Source organism: Monodelphis domestica, chromosome 1 (assembly GCF_027887165.1).
Source record: "Monodelphis domestica isolate mMonDom1 chromosome 1, mMonDom1.pri, whole genome shotgun sequence".
Taxonomy (NCBI): domain Eukaryota; kingdom Metazoa; phylum Chordata; class Mammalia; order Didelphimorphia; family Didelphidae; genus Monodelphis; species Monodelphis domestica.
In genome coordinates this window covers 446,371,105-446,386,254 of record NC_077227.1, presented here as the reverse complement: position 1 = coordinate 446,386,254, position 15,150 = coordinate 446,371,105, and the positions used below count along the sequence as shown (strand labels likewise).

Genomic DNA, 15,150 nt, shown 5'->3' with positions numbered 1-15,150 from the left:
GATTTGACTAAGATACAAGCTGCATAAGGAAACTGTCCTAGAAACAGAATAATTATGTTCCAGGGTTTGTTCCCCCTTCCTTAAAGAATTTCATCTGTTTATTAATTCTTCCCTCTATTGATTACCTCCAATTTATCCTGTAATATATCTTGATTGTACATAGTTGTTTTCAGGTTGTCTCTCCTAATAGACTGTGAGCTCTTTGAGAGAAGGTTTTTGCTTTTGCTTTTCTTTGACTCTCCAGGGCTTATGAACATAGTGGGTGCTTAATAACTGCTTATTGATTTACTGATACCCTCTGCATAGGAAAGTCAAGGAGGCAGCTCTGGGATATTCAGAGGGGACTAGCATCTCAGATGTGAGGGCTTGCTGAACCCTCTTCAAGGCTGCTCATCCACCTCTCACCCAACTGTCACACTTGTGGCTCCCAGAAAGCTGTAGTATTAGTAGCAGCCACATACCCTGGCAGATACGCCACTATCTTGAAACTTTAGTTTTTGAGAGTGGCTGTGGACATTAGAGGTCAAGTGACTCGCCTAGTGTCACAGTCAGTACAGATTAGGGATAATGCATGAGTCTGAGTTTTCCTGACTCTTTGGAAAACTCTCTCTCTATTATGCCAAAATGCCTGCTATCCATTTGGAACTTCAAGGAATCTCAGAGATGACCTAGCTCACTTTCTTCATTTTAGGGGAGGAAATTGAAGTCACGCAAAATTAAACTTGCCCACAGTACAAAGAAAACTATCTCTGTATGTGTCCCTCTCCCACTCGACTGTTTTCTCCCAATCCCTCATTTCCCTTGCCATCTCTCTCTAGACCCTTCCTTTCCCCTTAGTTTTTCTCCCTGCTGCGGTCGCCCCTTCCAGGAAGCATCCTTCTTCTGTCCTGCCCATCCATCCCCAGCTGCGACTGCCTGTCTACTGCTCTGACAGGTAGGCTGCAGCGCGACCTCCGGCCGCGAGAGGGTGATGTGACCTGACGCCTCGAGTCCCAGCACGCTGGGCAGGCTCTCCCTCTCTGCTCCAGCTAGCTGGCTCACCCCGTTCGTCGTCTCGCTGGCTCCTCCGGGTTTCTGTCCTCGCTCTCGCTCGCTCTTTCTCTCGCTCTCCCTCCGTCCCTCCCTCGTTCCCTCCGGCTCTGGGGCTTCGCTCCCCGGGCCGGAAGCGGTGCGGCCTGGGCCTGGCGCGGGGGGCGGGCACCGGGGCCCGGGCCGACATGGGCAAGAAGCACAAGAAGCACAAGTCAGACAAGCACCTCTATGAGGGTGAGCGGCCCGACCGCGGGCCCTGAGGAGGCCGGGCGGGAAACTGAGGGAGACTGGAGGGGGGGTGGGGGAAGGACCCAAGGCTCTCCAAGAGACTGAAGGACCCGGGGGGCCGCGGGGATTAGAGCCCAAGGGCGGGAGCCGAAGACTGAGGCGGCGGAGGGAAAAGGAGTGAGAGACGGAGGAGACGGGAGCGAAAGGGGACTGGAATCTCCCTGAGGGCAGAACTGTGCCTTTGGGGGAGGGGATCCCCCGCGCCTGGCACCTTCTTGGTGCTTAATAAATGCTTGTCGAAACGAATAGAATTGAATTTGGCTAGGCCAGGGGGGGGACGGAGGGCAACTTAGGGCCGGTTGATCCGATGGGATGGGGGGGGGGGGTGAATCTGACAGGAGAGACTGCGAAGAGGACCGGGGAGGAGGGCAGAGGGGGAGAAGGGAGAGGATGGCCGGGGAGGGAGCCCCCTACCAAAGAGTTGGAACTGTTATTCCCATGTTTGAAACCCCTCGCACACACACTCCCAGCCCAACCTCCAGGTCCTGGCAAACTTGTAAAAGTTGCTTAATAAACGTTGACCTGAAATTGAGTTGGAATCTGAAAGGATGGAGATTAGTCTTTGGGAAGGAGGTGAGGGATGGAGGTGAATCTGACAAGGTGAGACTGAGTGGAGGGAATATGGGGAGGGGGAATTTGGGAAGACTTGAAACTAGAAGAAAGGGTTTTGGTTTGTGGGGACTGGGATTGAATGTGGTTGAGGTAATCCTAATAATTACAGGTCATGTTTCTATAGTGTTTTGTAACATAGCAACCCTGCAAGGCAGGTCTCACAAGTATGGTTACCCCAGTTTTACAGAAGAGAAAATCGAGCTTTTGAGAGTGAGGGGTCAAATGACTTGTCTATGGATATTAATTCAGGTAGTAGCAGCCCAGGTCTTCTGGCTCTAAAACCATTGCCCTTTTCATTATGCCACTGAGAATACTTTTGAATTGAGTAGAATAATCCTGAAAATGATAACCAGTTTTTCTTGTTAATATTAAATTGGTACTGAATTTTTTTTTTCTTTCTCCAAAGACCTTTGCATCCCCAAAGACAAGTTATTGGTAGTTCAGGACTTATACTTGAAATAGACTTGTTCATTCCATTGCCATGTACTTGTCTCAGTGATCATTTTGTACTTTATTAATAAAAATAGTTGTTCAAGTCTGTATCCTGTGATGTACATAGATATAGAAATTAGTTTAATATTTATCTCAAACTGCATAAGCCTTAGATTCCCATCAAACTGCTGCCTAGGAGAATGGCAGTAATGCTTCCAGAAGATGTTTTTAATGCATCTGTTTTAATTCTTTAGTGGCTTGTAGTTTTAATCTTGTTTCATTCCATTTTTCCTTTTTAAGAGTATGTAGAAAAACCTTTGAAGTTGGTACTGAAAGTAGGAGGAAATGAAGTCACAGAGCTCTCCACAGGCAGCTCAGGACATGATTCCAGCCTCTTTGATGACAAAACAGATCATGAGAAACATAAAGACAGAAAGAGAAAAAAGAGAAAGAAAGGGGAAAAGCAGGTCCCAGGGGAAGAAAAGGAAAAGAAACGAAGAAGAGTAAAGGTAAGTGTCTTTAAAAAGCTTGCAAAGTGGAAAGCTTGTGTTTTCCAAATTGCAAATCTTTAGGCACTAGCCTGATTTCATTTTCTTTGGTCCACAACTCCACAAATAGGATTAACAAGTTAAACTTCCTGATTCTCTGCAAGGTGCCTCAGCTATTTAATTTCCTCATTCAGAAAATTACAGGTCCTAATCAGTTAAATACCTTTGAAAAATGTTACCCTCAATATTTGAGGCCATTTTCTTAAAAAAGTTTTAATTTATATGACTGAAGGAAAATTTATATATACTTTTTCATTATGAGTTTGAATGGTGTTAAAAAAAAACAATTATTCACAACACTTCAACTTTTTTCAAATATTTGTTTATTTATATATATACATATATATAATCATAGATTTAGAATGGAAGAGAACTAAATCTTATCTAGTCTATCCCTGTCATTTACAAATGAGGAAATTGGTCCAGAAAGTTTAAGTAATTTGTCCAAGGTCATGCATATTGTGAGCAGAACTAAAGTTGAAACCCAGGCTCTCTGAACTCTAAATCTACCACTCTTTCCATCACCCTACTCTATATCATGTTTTTACATAGTTGCAAATTGTGTTTAATATCTATTTATAAGGCTTCAATGACAAATATCAGAGGCTTGAAAATAACCTTTGAGATCACCTAGTCAGATCCCTTGCTTTTAGAGTTGAAGAAACTGATGCCACAGAGGTAAATTATTTGCCTAGGGTAGCATAACTCATTAGTGACAGAGCCAGTATTAGAATCCAGTTGACCAGGTTTTTCTGTTATAAAACATTCCCAATCTTGTTTTCCATTTTAAAGTATTTCATACATGCATTTTCACACATAGACATAATCTACATTGTTTTCTTTTTAGCAGCCCTTTAATAGTTTATCATGTTAATGTCCTGTAATCTGATTGTATTATTTCCCTCTTTGGAGGTATTGGGTTGTTACTAGTTTAAGGATAAATTTAGAAATTTCAATTGATAACAGCAAAAAAACACTTTTTTTTCTTTTTTGTATTTAATGTTGTTCAGTCATTTTAGTTGTAACCATCTCTTCGTGATCCCTTGGTCTTCTGTCCATAGGGTTTTCTTTGCAAAGATACTGGAATGTTTTGAAGTTTCTTTCTTCATTACATCCCCATTTTATAGATGAGGAACTGAGGCAAAAAGGAGTTAAGTGCCTTGCCTAGGATCACACATCTAGTAAATATGTGAGGCCAGATTTGAACTCAGATCTTTTTCACTCCAGGCCCAGTGCTCCATCTACTGTACAATATGGCCATCCTCATATCTTATATGTCTTTTTTGTATCCCCTTACCTGAGTTTCCTTATCTGTAACATGAAGTCATTGAACTAGATGGCCTTTGAGATCCCTTTTAGTTCTAGATCTGTGATTGTGTGACTCCTTTATTTGCCTCTTATGAACTTTTGAGCCATCTTCCATTTGCCTGCAAATTCTTTTATGTTTTCTGATTTCCTTTATAGCAAGAATGTCAGTATTGTTTTAGTTTAGTTCTAGCGTGTATACACCTTGACCACTGGATGAATGTCCCTAATTTAGAATATAAACAATGAAATTAAGATTTTAAGCAGTTTTCTTAAAACTTTTCACTGTCTCGTTTTGATCAGTGATGAAATAGAAAAGGACCATATTTAAGAATATTTTTGTATTTTCTTTGTTTTAATGGGTTTATGTGGCTGACTATTTCATCACTTAGTGGCCAACCTACTGGATGAGTTTTTCTGTATGTAGCAAGCTGATCTTTAACAGATAGTTTGTCACCAAGTCCATTCTAGAAGTCTTTCCAGCTTTGCAAAGGCTACCATATAGAGCTCAACTGTTATAGCCTTCAGTAATTCATGGGAGCCCCCATGCCCTAAAGAGAAATCAGAAGAGGACTTTTAGGGGGGAATTCAGGGTAGAGTAAATATCCTGTGAAATAGATAACAGCCTGAGTGCTATACTTACTACTCCTGGATCATGTGGAAGGCCTCTAGCATTTTGGATATCCTGTATGAAGGGTTTATGGCAGCATTTGGAAAAGAATCATACAAGATAAGAAGACATGGGGAGGACTAAATGTGCATTGTAAATGAAGAATGCTGATAGTATTGATCATGGATTCACTTGTGGTATAATAAATCTGGAGTAAAAGTAGACAAATGTCCACCATACTAACTATAAACCATTACATATTAGAATTAGAAATGATTTGTTTGGGGGCAGCTGGGTAGCTCAGTGGATTGAGAACCAGACCTAGAGACAGGAGGTCCTAGGTTCAAATATGGTCTCAGACACTTCCCAGCTGTGTGACCCTGGGCAAGTCACTTAACCCCTATTGCCTAGCCCTTACCAAGTATTGATTCCAAGATGGAAGGTAAGGGTTTAAAAAAAAAAAGTGACTTGTTTCTTAGGAATCCTGGATATGAGAACTTCAAATATATTTCAAAAAGTTCTATTCAAACTTAAAAAATATAAACTGTAACATTCTTAATTCTGTCCTTTTCTTAGAAATTTTACTATTGTTTTGAATTGTTTTAATCTATCTATGAGGGGAAACCTTCAGTCTATCCCACCCTTTTCACATCTAATCAGTGGCAAAGAGTTATAAAATCTACTTGAATATTTTTCATGTCCATCTCTTCTTGATACATTTATACCACTACTCAAATATAAGCCATTGTCTCCTAATTAATCTTCCTGTCTTTAATCTCCTCATTCTCCCATCCCTCTTTTATCCAACCATTAAATTGATATTTCTCAAGCACAGGTCTTACTAGATTATTCCTGCTTACAAGTTTCAGTGCTTTTCTGTTACCTCTGGGAAATCTCTTCTGTTGAATGTTTAAGCCCTTCATAATTTGGTCCAGCCCATCTTTCTAGACCAGAGATTCTTAATCTAGAGTTCTGGGAGGTTGTTTTTAAGAAAATTTTTTGATAATTATTTCATTTTCTTTTGGAATCATATATATTTTATTTTATGCATTTAAAAATATTATTCTGTAGGTTTCACCAAACTGCCACAGGGGTCCATAACACAAAAAATTTAAGAACTCCTCTTCCCAACTGATTTTACATCATGCACCTACACACTGTACTCCAGGTGAATTGGCTGATGTCCTCTTTCCTTTATGTAATATTTCCTACATGTATGTCTTTGCATATAGACTATTGCCTATGCTTAAAATGCTTTTCCTCTTCATCTTTATTACTTGGAATCCCTAGCTTTCTTTAAAGCTCAGTTCAAATGCCAATTCCCATAGAAGGCCTTCCATGGTTCCTCTGATTGTTAAAGTCCTCTGTTCCAAGTCCTCCTAATTACTTTGTATATTTTTTGTGCATATTTGGTATTTGCTTATCTATGCTCATGCTATTTTTCTCCTTCCTAGAATGAAAATTTCTTGACATCAAAAACTATCTCTTTTTTTGGCAGGATGGGAGTGCCTAGCATATAGCAGGTTCTTAATAAAGACTTGTTGAACTGAGTTGTATTAGCCATACCAAATGCAGTGTTGTTATGACATCAGCTGCGTTCATAAATATATTGATCTATTGAAAAGTGCTTCATTTATTTGTTTTGAGTTAGCAAAACTAGGAATACAGATCATGTTTTGTCTTTTTTTTTACCTTTCAGTCTTATAGATAGCACTACCACATTATTAGCACCTGTAACTTTTCAAAACATTTTAATGTGTTATTTCACCTTTACAATAACTGTAGCATAACTCTTGAGAATCTAGATTTATAGTGGACCTAAATATGCATTTTTAGGACACAACTGATGTTTACAATGCACATTTTGAGAAAAGCAACAGATAACATTCTTTACACAATGGACATTTTGATTATAAAATTAATACAACTGATGACAAACATTTTGGAGGAATAATATAATAAATTGCATACTTTGTTCCTCAGTACTCCTTACAAATAGAGAATACAAAGAAGGCTATTGTAGCCTTCTGAAATTCCTATTTATCATTTTTATGCTCCATTTTTAGAGGGTTGGCTCCTGTTCTTTACTTTTTTGTCTCCTTTTCTTTAGCACATTTTTATTTTTACCTTTAATTATATTTTATTTTTGTAATATAAACAAATTCTAAGAAATTTGTTATTAATGGGCTTTTTTATTGATTTGTACATCAAGATGGACACTTGTATTTTAATACTTTGATGAAACTATGCCCTCATCAATATGAGCACTTTCTCCAGCCATACAGATAGCTATCATTACACATCTTTTTGACTCTTTAAATCAATTAAGCCTCCTTATTAAATGGAGATAATCTTCGTCATTGTCTCATCCTATGTGACTCCGTTCCATACATCTTTTTTTATGCCTTCCACATGGGGTCCACCTAATTTTTAGGGACTGTCTTCTACAGTTGTGTTGTATAAATGCCAAAAAAGCAGGACTGGCCATCAGTTATCTCTTTCCCCTTGTAACCTGACCAGATCTTTGCTGTCATTCATCTGATGACTCCCTTTAAGCTGCTTCCTTTGAACAATTCTATTTTTCCATTTTAATAAAATTCACTACAGTTTTATTAATATGTAAACCATTTTAGAAATAAAATTGAAATAACATAATATATACAGATAAAACAAAAATAATCATTATAATAATATTAATGCATTGGAGTGAACTTGCTTTTTAGTACAAAGGTTCTCAAAATGTGATGTCTTTGATGACACTGCTACTCATAATTCTTTTTCAACTACTTAACTTTTTTTCTATTATTAATTTGCCCCTCCTACATTCTTGACCCTCACTGAGAAAATAATAAATGAAGCCCTTAATATATCATAATCTGGCAAAACAGATTACTACATTGGCCATGTCCAAAATTGTATATCTCTGCATTTTAAGTTTACTGCCTCTCTGGAAAAAGGTATGTTTTTCGATTTGTGGTTTATCATTGAGTTGATGAAAGTTCTAAATTCTTTCAGCATTGTTTTTTTCTCTGTAATGTTGTTTTCCTTGTATAAATTGTTCTAATTCTACTTACCTTGCTCTGTATTTGTTCATAGAGATCTTCCAAATTTCCTCTGAAAGTGTCCATTTTGTCATTTCTGTAATATTCTGTTACATTCATATTCACTATTTGTTTAGCTTTTTTCCAATAGAAAGATATACTTTTAGTCCCCAGTTTTTGGCTACCACAAAAAGGCTATTCTAAATATGTGTGTACATGTAGTTCCTTTTCCTCTTTCTTTGATATCTTTGGGATATCGGAATAGTAGTTGTATAGCTAGACCAAATAGTGTTACACAATTTAGCAACTTGTAAGACATAGTTTCAAATGGTGAGCAGGTCTTAATAATGTATCCTAGCCTGTTCACAGCCACCATTCAGTTTTATATTGACCATTGAGTTACTTATAACTTTAAAGCTTTAGTAATCTTCCTTGATCTGCAGACATACAGTATTTAATAGGCCTTTGTTTTGATGAAAGGCTTTAAGAGGTCATTAAAAGCACTTCCTAATTTCCCAAAGTAATCTTAACCCACTGCCATTATCCTATTCAGTTCAGGGCCTAGGTCATTATTAGTTCATGATGTATATATTCAGTAGGCAAGATATAAAAGTTGTTTAGCCAATTGCATATCAGAGTCTATAGTACCAGCACTGTCAAACCCAAATAGAAAGGATCCATGTGGGCTGCATATTAATTAGAAAGCCACACGTTAACATTATCTATGTTGTTTTTTAAATTTTATTTTGTTAAAGAGTTATCATTTACATTTCAGTAAGGTTCAAGACACACTAGAGTTTTGCAGGGGCATTGGGGGTGGAGAAAGACTACAAGTTTGGCACCTCTCATCTAGATAAGCATTTTTCATACATTTGGTTTTTTCCTAGTTTTATAGTGTGGATACTTAACCTAAGTTTTACAGCAATTTTGCCCCTATGTATCCTTTGCAGTGTTCCAGGACTTGATGAAACCAGTGTAATGTCATCCTTAAACAAGAGAATCTGGGGGACTTTACTGTTTTTAGGCAATCTCTCTATATAGTCAATATATCCCGTGTCAGTAATAATTACCTTTGGCAAGCATATGTCTCTTTGATTAATTTTTTGCTTGATATACTTATATTAAGTTATTTGTATTAGAGATTTCAAGAAACTTAGGAGGTTTTGATATAGGCTTGAGAGATAGACCTCACTGGGGAACTTAAGGTGATGTTTCATTCTGACAAGTCAAAGACTTTCTTAGAGTCAGCAAAGAAGCAGAATGGGATCTTGTATTCTCCATACTTTTTTAGTTCATTGTGTGACTATAAAAATATGAAGTTTGATAGAATTTTAGTGAAAAATTGTTCCCCTCTGGAACCATCATCAAGGATACTCTATAATATGAATTGCTCATAAAGATTTTGTGGAAATAGGAAAATAAATCATCAAAAATTATTGTACTTTTCTTAGCTGCCTTTTTAGGTCTGCGACATTTTCCAACTATTTGATAGCCTCATCTCTCAGATGTCTTGAAATTTTATTCCCTCAACACACTCTAAATTTTGCCATTTCCAGCGTATTATAAATAGATTTGGTCTGTGCTAACTGTTTTTCTCATCTTTTTTTTCTAGTACTATTTCTATTTCTTTTTCTTTGTACATCTTATCAGGATCCATGATGTTACAGTCCAGATATTATAGCTCCATTTTCATTGATGGAGGAAAGATTTTACTGTCGCCATATTGGCAAATCTTTTATGTTTTTCCTCTGTTCATTGTCCCCCTTCCAGTTTCATCATTAAATGTCCTTAACATGATCTGAAATAATTGGGTCTTCCAACAATTTTTCTATAAACTTGTTTTTGTCCTTTACTACTTCTTGCATTTCTTATAAGGCACTTCCACTTATGTTCTTTTGCCATCCTCCTGTATATTTATTTTACAGATGAATTTATAATCAAAATGAATACTGCTTTTGGCTACTATCATGCTCAACTCATCAAGGTGATTAAGTATTTGCTTGCTGAAGCAATTTCTTATCTCTTATTTTCCTTCAATTGATTAAACTCCCTCCTAAATGATAATAACCTGTATCAATATAATTTCTTTTATCTCCACCCATTTTTTTTTTGGTGTCAGCACCTTATTTAAATAAGGCACATTATAGTTGGCCTAATTACAAACCATTTCATAGATATAGACTCAGGACCTCAGACAACATCTAGTCTAGCACCTTCATTTTAGAAGCAAGGAAACTGAGGCCTCAACAGTTAATTGCTTCTAAAAGAAAAGATATGGGAGGTTTTTTTTTAACTAAAAAAAAGAGAAAGAGCAAAAAGAAAGGGGAAAAGATTTTAAACACCAAATAAGAATGTTAGAGGAAAAAGTGAGAAAAGAAATATGAGAATTATAAAATAAAGTTATGAAAAGAGAATTAATAGCTTTGTAAAACAGGTACAAAATATTACTTGAAGAAAATAACTACTTAAAAATTAGAATTAGCCAAATGTTAAAAGGGATGCAAAACATTGCTAAAACTAATAATTCCTTAAGAATTCAGTTGACCACATGGTAAGAGAGGCTCAAAACATTATTTTTTAAAAAACCAAACTCCCCAAAATTTAGAATTGGATAAATAAAAGCTAATGATTCTAAGAAACAGCAAGAAATACTAAATCAAATGGCTGAAAAAAGAACAGAAGAAAGTGTGAAATATCTCATAGGAAAAATACCATTTTGACCCAGAAAATAAACTGAGGTAAGATTCTTTAGGAATCATGGATTACTTCAAAGCCCTGAATAAAAAACAAACGAACAAACACTTAGAATATTTCAAAAAGTTATTAAGGAAAACTGCCCAGATATCTTAAAACCACAGGACAAAGAAAATGAACAAATCTACCAGTCATATCCTGAAAGAAACTCTAAAATGAAAATTCCCAGGAATATTAAAGTTAAAATCCTGAGCTTCCAAGTCCAGAAGAAAATATTACAAGTAGCAAGAAAGAGAGAATACAAGTACCATGAAACCACAGTCAGGGTCACTCACTCACAATTTGGAAGCCACAAGGCTTCAAAGGAACAGAGGGTTTGCTCTTTGATATTCCAGAAGGCAAAGGATCTAGTCAAGAATAACTAACCCAGCAAAACAAGTATCATCCTATGGAGGACAGGAGGGATATTGATATTTAATTTCAAATACTCCTAATTAAAAAAAAAAACACATAGGACTTGAGAGAAAACATTTTTTTAAAAATGAGAGAAATCATAAGGAAATAAACAAGTGTAAGCTCTTTACATTCTTCTCTGAGGAGAGGATAGAGATATCTCACCTAGAGGTCTTAGAGTCTGTTAAGACAGGAGCCCTGGGTGTGATTCTTTTATGATGGGTGATCTCAAAAGAAGAATGAAAGAGGGCAGCTAAGTTGCTCAGCAGATAAATGTCATGCCTGGAGATGGGAGGCTATGGGTTCAAACCTAGCCCCAGACACTTCCTTGCTGTGTGACCTAGAGCAAGTCATTTAAAACCCATTGCCTAACCTTTATCACTATTCTGCTTTAGAACCAATACATAAAATTGATTCTAAGATGGAAGGTTAGGGTTTAAAAAAAAAAGGAGGAGAGAAGGGGGGGAAAGGAATACAGTTGGAGAAGCAAGAAGAAATGAAGAATGGAAAAATTGCCTCTCATAAATGGAGTACAGAAGGAAGAGTTTAATACAGTAGAGGAGAATGGGTGACACTTGAATCTTTACTCTTCAGAACTGGTTTGGAGAGGAAAGAATATATGCAGTTGAGCCCAGAAATTTACCTTAAACAACAGAGAAGCAGGAGGGAAAGGGTTAAGAAAAAAGGGGAAAGGAAAAATAAGAGAGAGGGTAGGAAAAGGTAGTTATTGGAAGCAAAGATAAGATTGAGAAGGGGACATGGTTAAAAAAGAGAGAAGAAACAAAAAATAGACTAGAGGGGAATACACAGTCACCAATCATAACTGTAAGTAGGAATGAGATGAACTCACCCATAAAATGGAGGAGGATAACAGAATGGATTAAAAATCAGAACCTAACATGTTTTTTATAAAAGATCAAAACAGAAAAATATACATAGAGTTAAAATAAGGGGCTCTGCAGTAGAATCTATTATACTTCAACTAAAGTAAAAAAGGCAGAGGTGGCAATCCTGACCTCAGACAAAGCAAAAACAGACCTACTTAAGAGATAAACAGGGAAAATACATTTTGCCAAAAGGTGCCAGAAACAATGACTTATCATCAGTAATGAGCTTTTATGCACCAAATGGCAGAGTATACAAATTCTTTTTAAATTTGACTTTGTTCCTTATACATTTGGGAAATGAAACCTTTGTCAGAGTTTTGTTATAATTTTTTTTTTCCCATTTTGTTGCTTCCCTTCTAATTTTGGTTGCATTGGTTTGGTTTGTACCAAAAAAATTTTAACTTGATATAATCAAAGTCATTCATTTTACATTTTGTAATGTTTTCTATATCTTGCTTGGTCTTAAATTCCTTCCTTTCCCACAAATCTGACAGGTATACTATTCACCTAATTTATTTATGATTTCACTCTTTATGTTTAATTAATTTACTCATTTTGAATTTATCAGAGTATACAAATTCTTAAAGGAAAAGTTAAGTGAGTTGCAGGAAGAAACAGACAGTAAAACTATTAGTAGAGAACCTTAATTTATCCTTCTCAGTCCTAGATAAATCTAATGATAAAATAAGGAAGAAAGAAGTTAATGAAATAACATTTTAGAAAAGATACATATGATGAGCATCTGGAGAATACAAAAATGAGTACACATATTTCTCAGTTGTGCATGGCACCTTCACAAAAATTGACCATGTATTAGGGCATAAAAACCTCACAAACAAAAGTAGAAAAATTAAGTACATCATTTCCCTAGAAAAATTAAGTACATCATTTCCCTACCACATTACAATAAAAATTATGTTCAGTAAAGGTCCTTGGAAACATACACAAAAAAATTAATTAGAAACCAAATTACCAAATTCGAAAGAATGAAATCATAGAAATAATGTCTTCAGTGAGACATGTCAAAATGTATGGGATTCAATCAAAGCAGTTCTTGGAAATTTTTAAACATATCAATAAAAGAAAGAACAGATCAACAAACTGGCATTCAACTTTTTTCTAAAAAACTAGAAAAACAACAAATTTAAAACTCCAAATTAAATATTAAAATAGGAATCCTGAAAAAATCAAAGAAGTGATTAACAAAACTGAAGATAAAATAACCATTGAATTAATAAATAAGACTAGGAATTGTTTTTTTAAAGCCAATAATATAGGTATAACTGACAAGAAGAAAACTAAATTAACAATATCAAGAATTTAAAAGTTGGATTCAGGGGACAGCTAGATGGCTTAGTGGATTGAGAGAGAGCCAGTCCTAGAGACAGGTGATCCTGGGTTTAAATTTGACCTTTAAACACTTCCTAGCTGTGTGGCCCTGGGCAAGTCACTTGCCACCCCCCCACCCCCACCCCACCCCCCCCCCATTGCCTAGCCCTTAACTTACCACTCTTCTGCCTTGGAACCAATACATAGTATTGATTCTAAGATGGAAGGTAAGGTAGTTGGTTTATTTTTTTGTAGTCAAATTCATAATCAATGAAGATGAAATAAAAACTAAGAGCAATTTTGCCCAAATATATGCCAATAAAATTGACAATCTAAACAAAATGGATGAATATTTAATAAAATTATAAATTGCCCAGATTGTCAGAATAAGAAATTGAATGCTTAAATAAACCTGTTAGAGTTATTTATTCAACAAACCATAAATGAGCTCCCTAACAAAACAAAACAAACAAACAAAAATACTCCAGGGCTAGATAGTTTTACAAGTGAATTCTAGTAGATATATAAAGAACATTAGTTCCTATACTATATACACTGTTTCAGAAAAATAGGTAATAAGGAAACCAAATTTCCTTCTGTAACACAAATATGGTCTTGATACATAAACCTAGAAACCAAAACAGAAATTTCCCTAAACGAATACTTTTGCAAAAAATGTAAGTAAAATACTAGCAAGGAGATTATAGCTATATATCAAAAAGATCATACACTGTGACCAGGCTAAATTGATGCCAGGAATGCATGACTGGTTCAATATTAGGGAAAGTATAAGCAAAATTGACCATAACAGAAACAACAAAAATTGCATTGTTTCAATAGATGTAGATAAAGCTTTTGACAAAATAAAACACTCTTTTCTTTTCACACTAGAGGTACATGAGAAGATGAAGCTTTCCTTAAAAAGATAAGTAGTATCCATTTGAAGCCAAAGAACAAGGTTTATTTATCATGAGGATAAGCTAGAAGCCTTTCCAGTAAGATTAGGAGTGAAGTAAGGATGTCCATTATAACCATTACTATTCAGTGTGATTCTAATAGTATCTAATAGTATCATAATAGAGCAATAAGAGATGAAAAAAGAAATTGAAGGAAATCACAAGCAATGAGGAAACAAAACAATTGCTTTTTGCAGATGATACAATGAATTATTTAGAGAACTCTATAGTCAACTAAAAAAATCTATTGAAACAACAGCTTTAGGGGGCAGCTGTGTAGCTCAGTGGATTGAAAGCCAAGCCTAGAAATGGGAGGTCCTGGGCTCAAATCTGTGACCTCAGACATTTCCTAGCTGTGTGACCCTGGGCAAGTCACTTGACCCCCATTGCCTAGCCCTTACTACTCTTTTGCCTTGGAGCCAATACACAGTATTGACTCCAAGACGGAAGGTAAGGGTTTTAAAAAAAAAAAGAAACAACAGCTTTAGTTGAGTTGCAATATATAAAATAAATCCACATAAATTATCAGCATTTCTGCATATTACCAACAAAATCCAGCTAGAAGAATTAGAACAATTAACCATTTCATATAACTATAGATAATACCAAATATTTGGCAGTCTACCCATCAAGATATACCCAGGCATTACCTAAATGCAATTGCAAAACATTCTTCACAGAAATTAAGACAGAGCTAAATAACTGAATAAATAGTTCATGTTCATGAGTAGGCTGAGCCAACATAACAAAAATGTATTTAGTTATTTAGTACCATGCCAATCAAACTACTAAAAAATTATTTTATAGAGCTAGAAAAAATAATAACAAAATTCATCTAGAAGAACAAAAAGTTACAAATATTAATGAAATGGTCAGAGTCACTATTGGACAGGAAGGGAACCTAGCAGTACTAGATCTAAAATTATGCTTCAAAGATGTAATCATCAACACAAATTGGTATTG

General features: G+C 35.8%; 1 protein-coding gene across 1 annotated transcript in view; it reads left to right on the top strand.

The window, feature by feature from the left end:
* Positions 1-994: 994 nt before the first annotated feature.
* The window catches only part of BRD7 (bromodomain containing 7), a 45,030-nt gene continuing 30,874 nt past the window's right edge, over positions 995-15,150 (top strand). The window contains exons 1-2 of the mRNA XM_001371333.4: positions 995-1,266; positions 2,665-2,873. Coding sequence (XP_001371370.1) covers positions 1,218-1,266; positions 2,665-2,873 — 258 coding nt within the window. The 5' untranslated portion in view covers positions 995-1,217. The remainder of the gene's footprint in view (positions 1,267-2,664; positions 2,874-15,150) is intronic.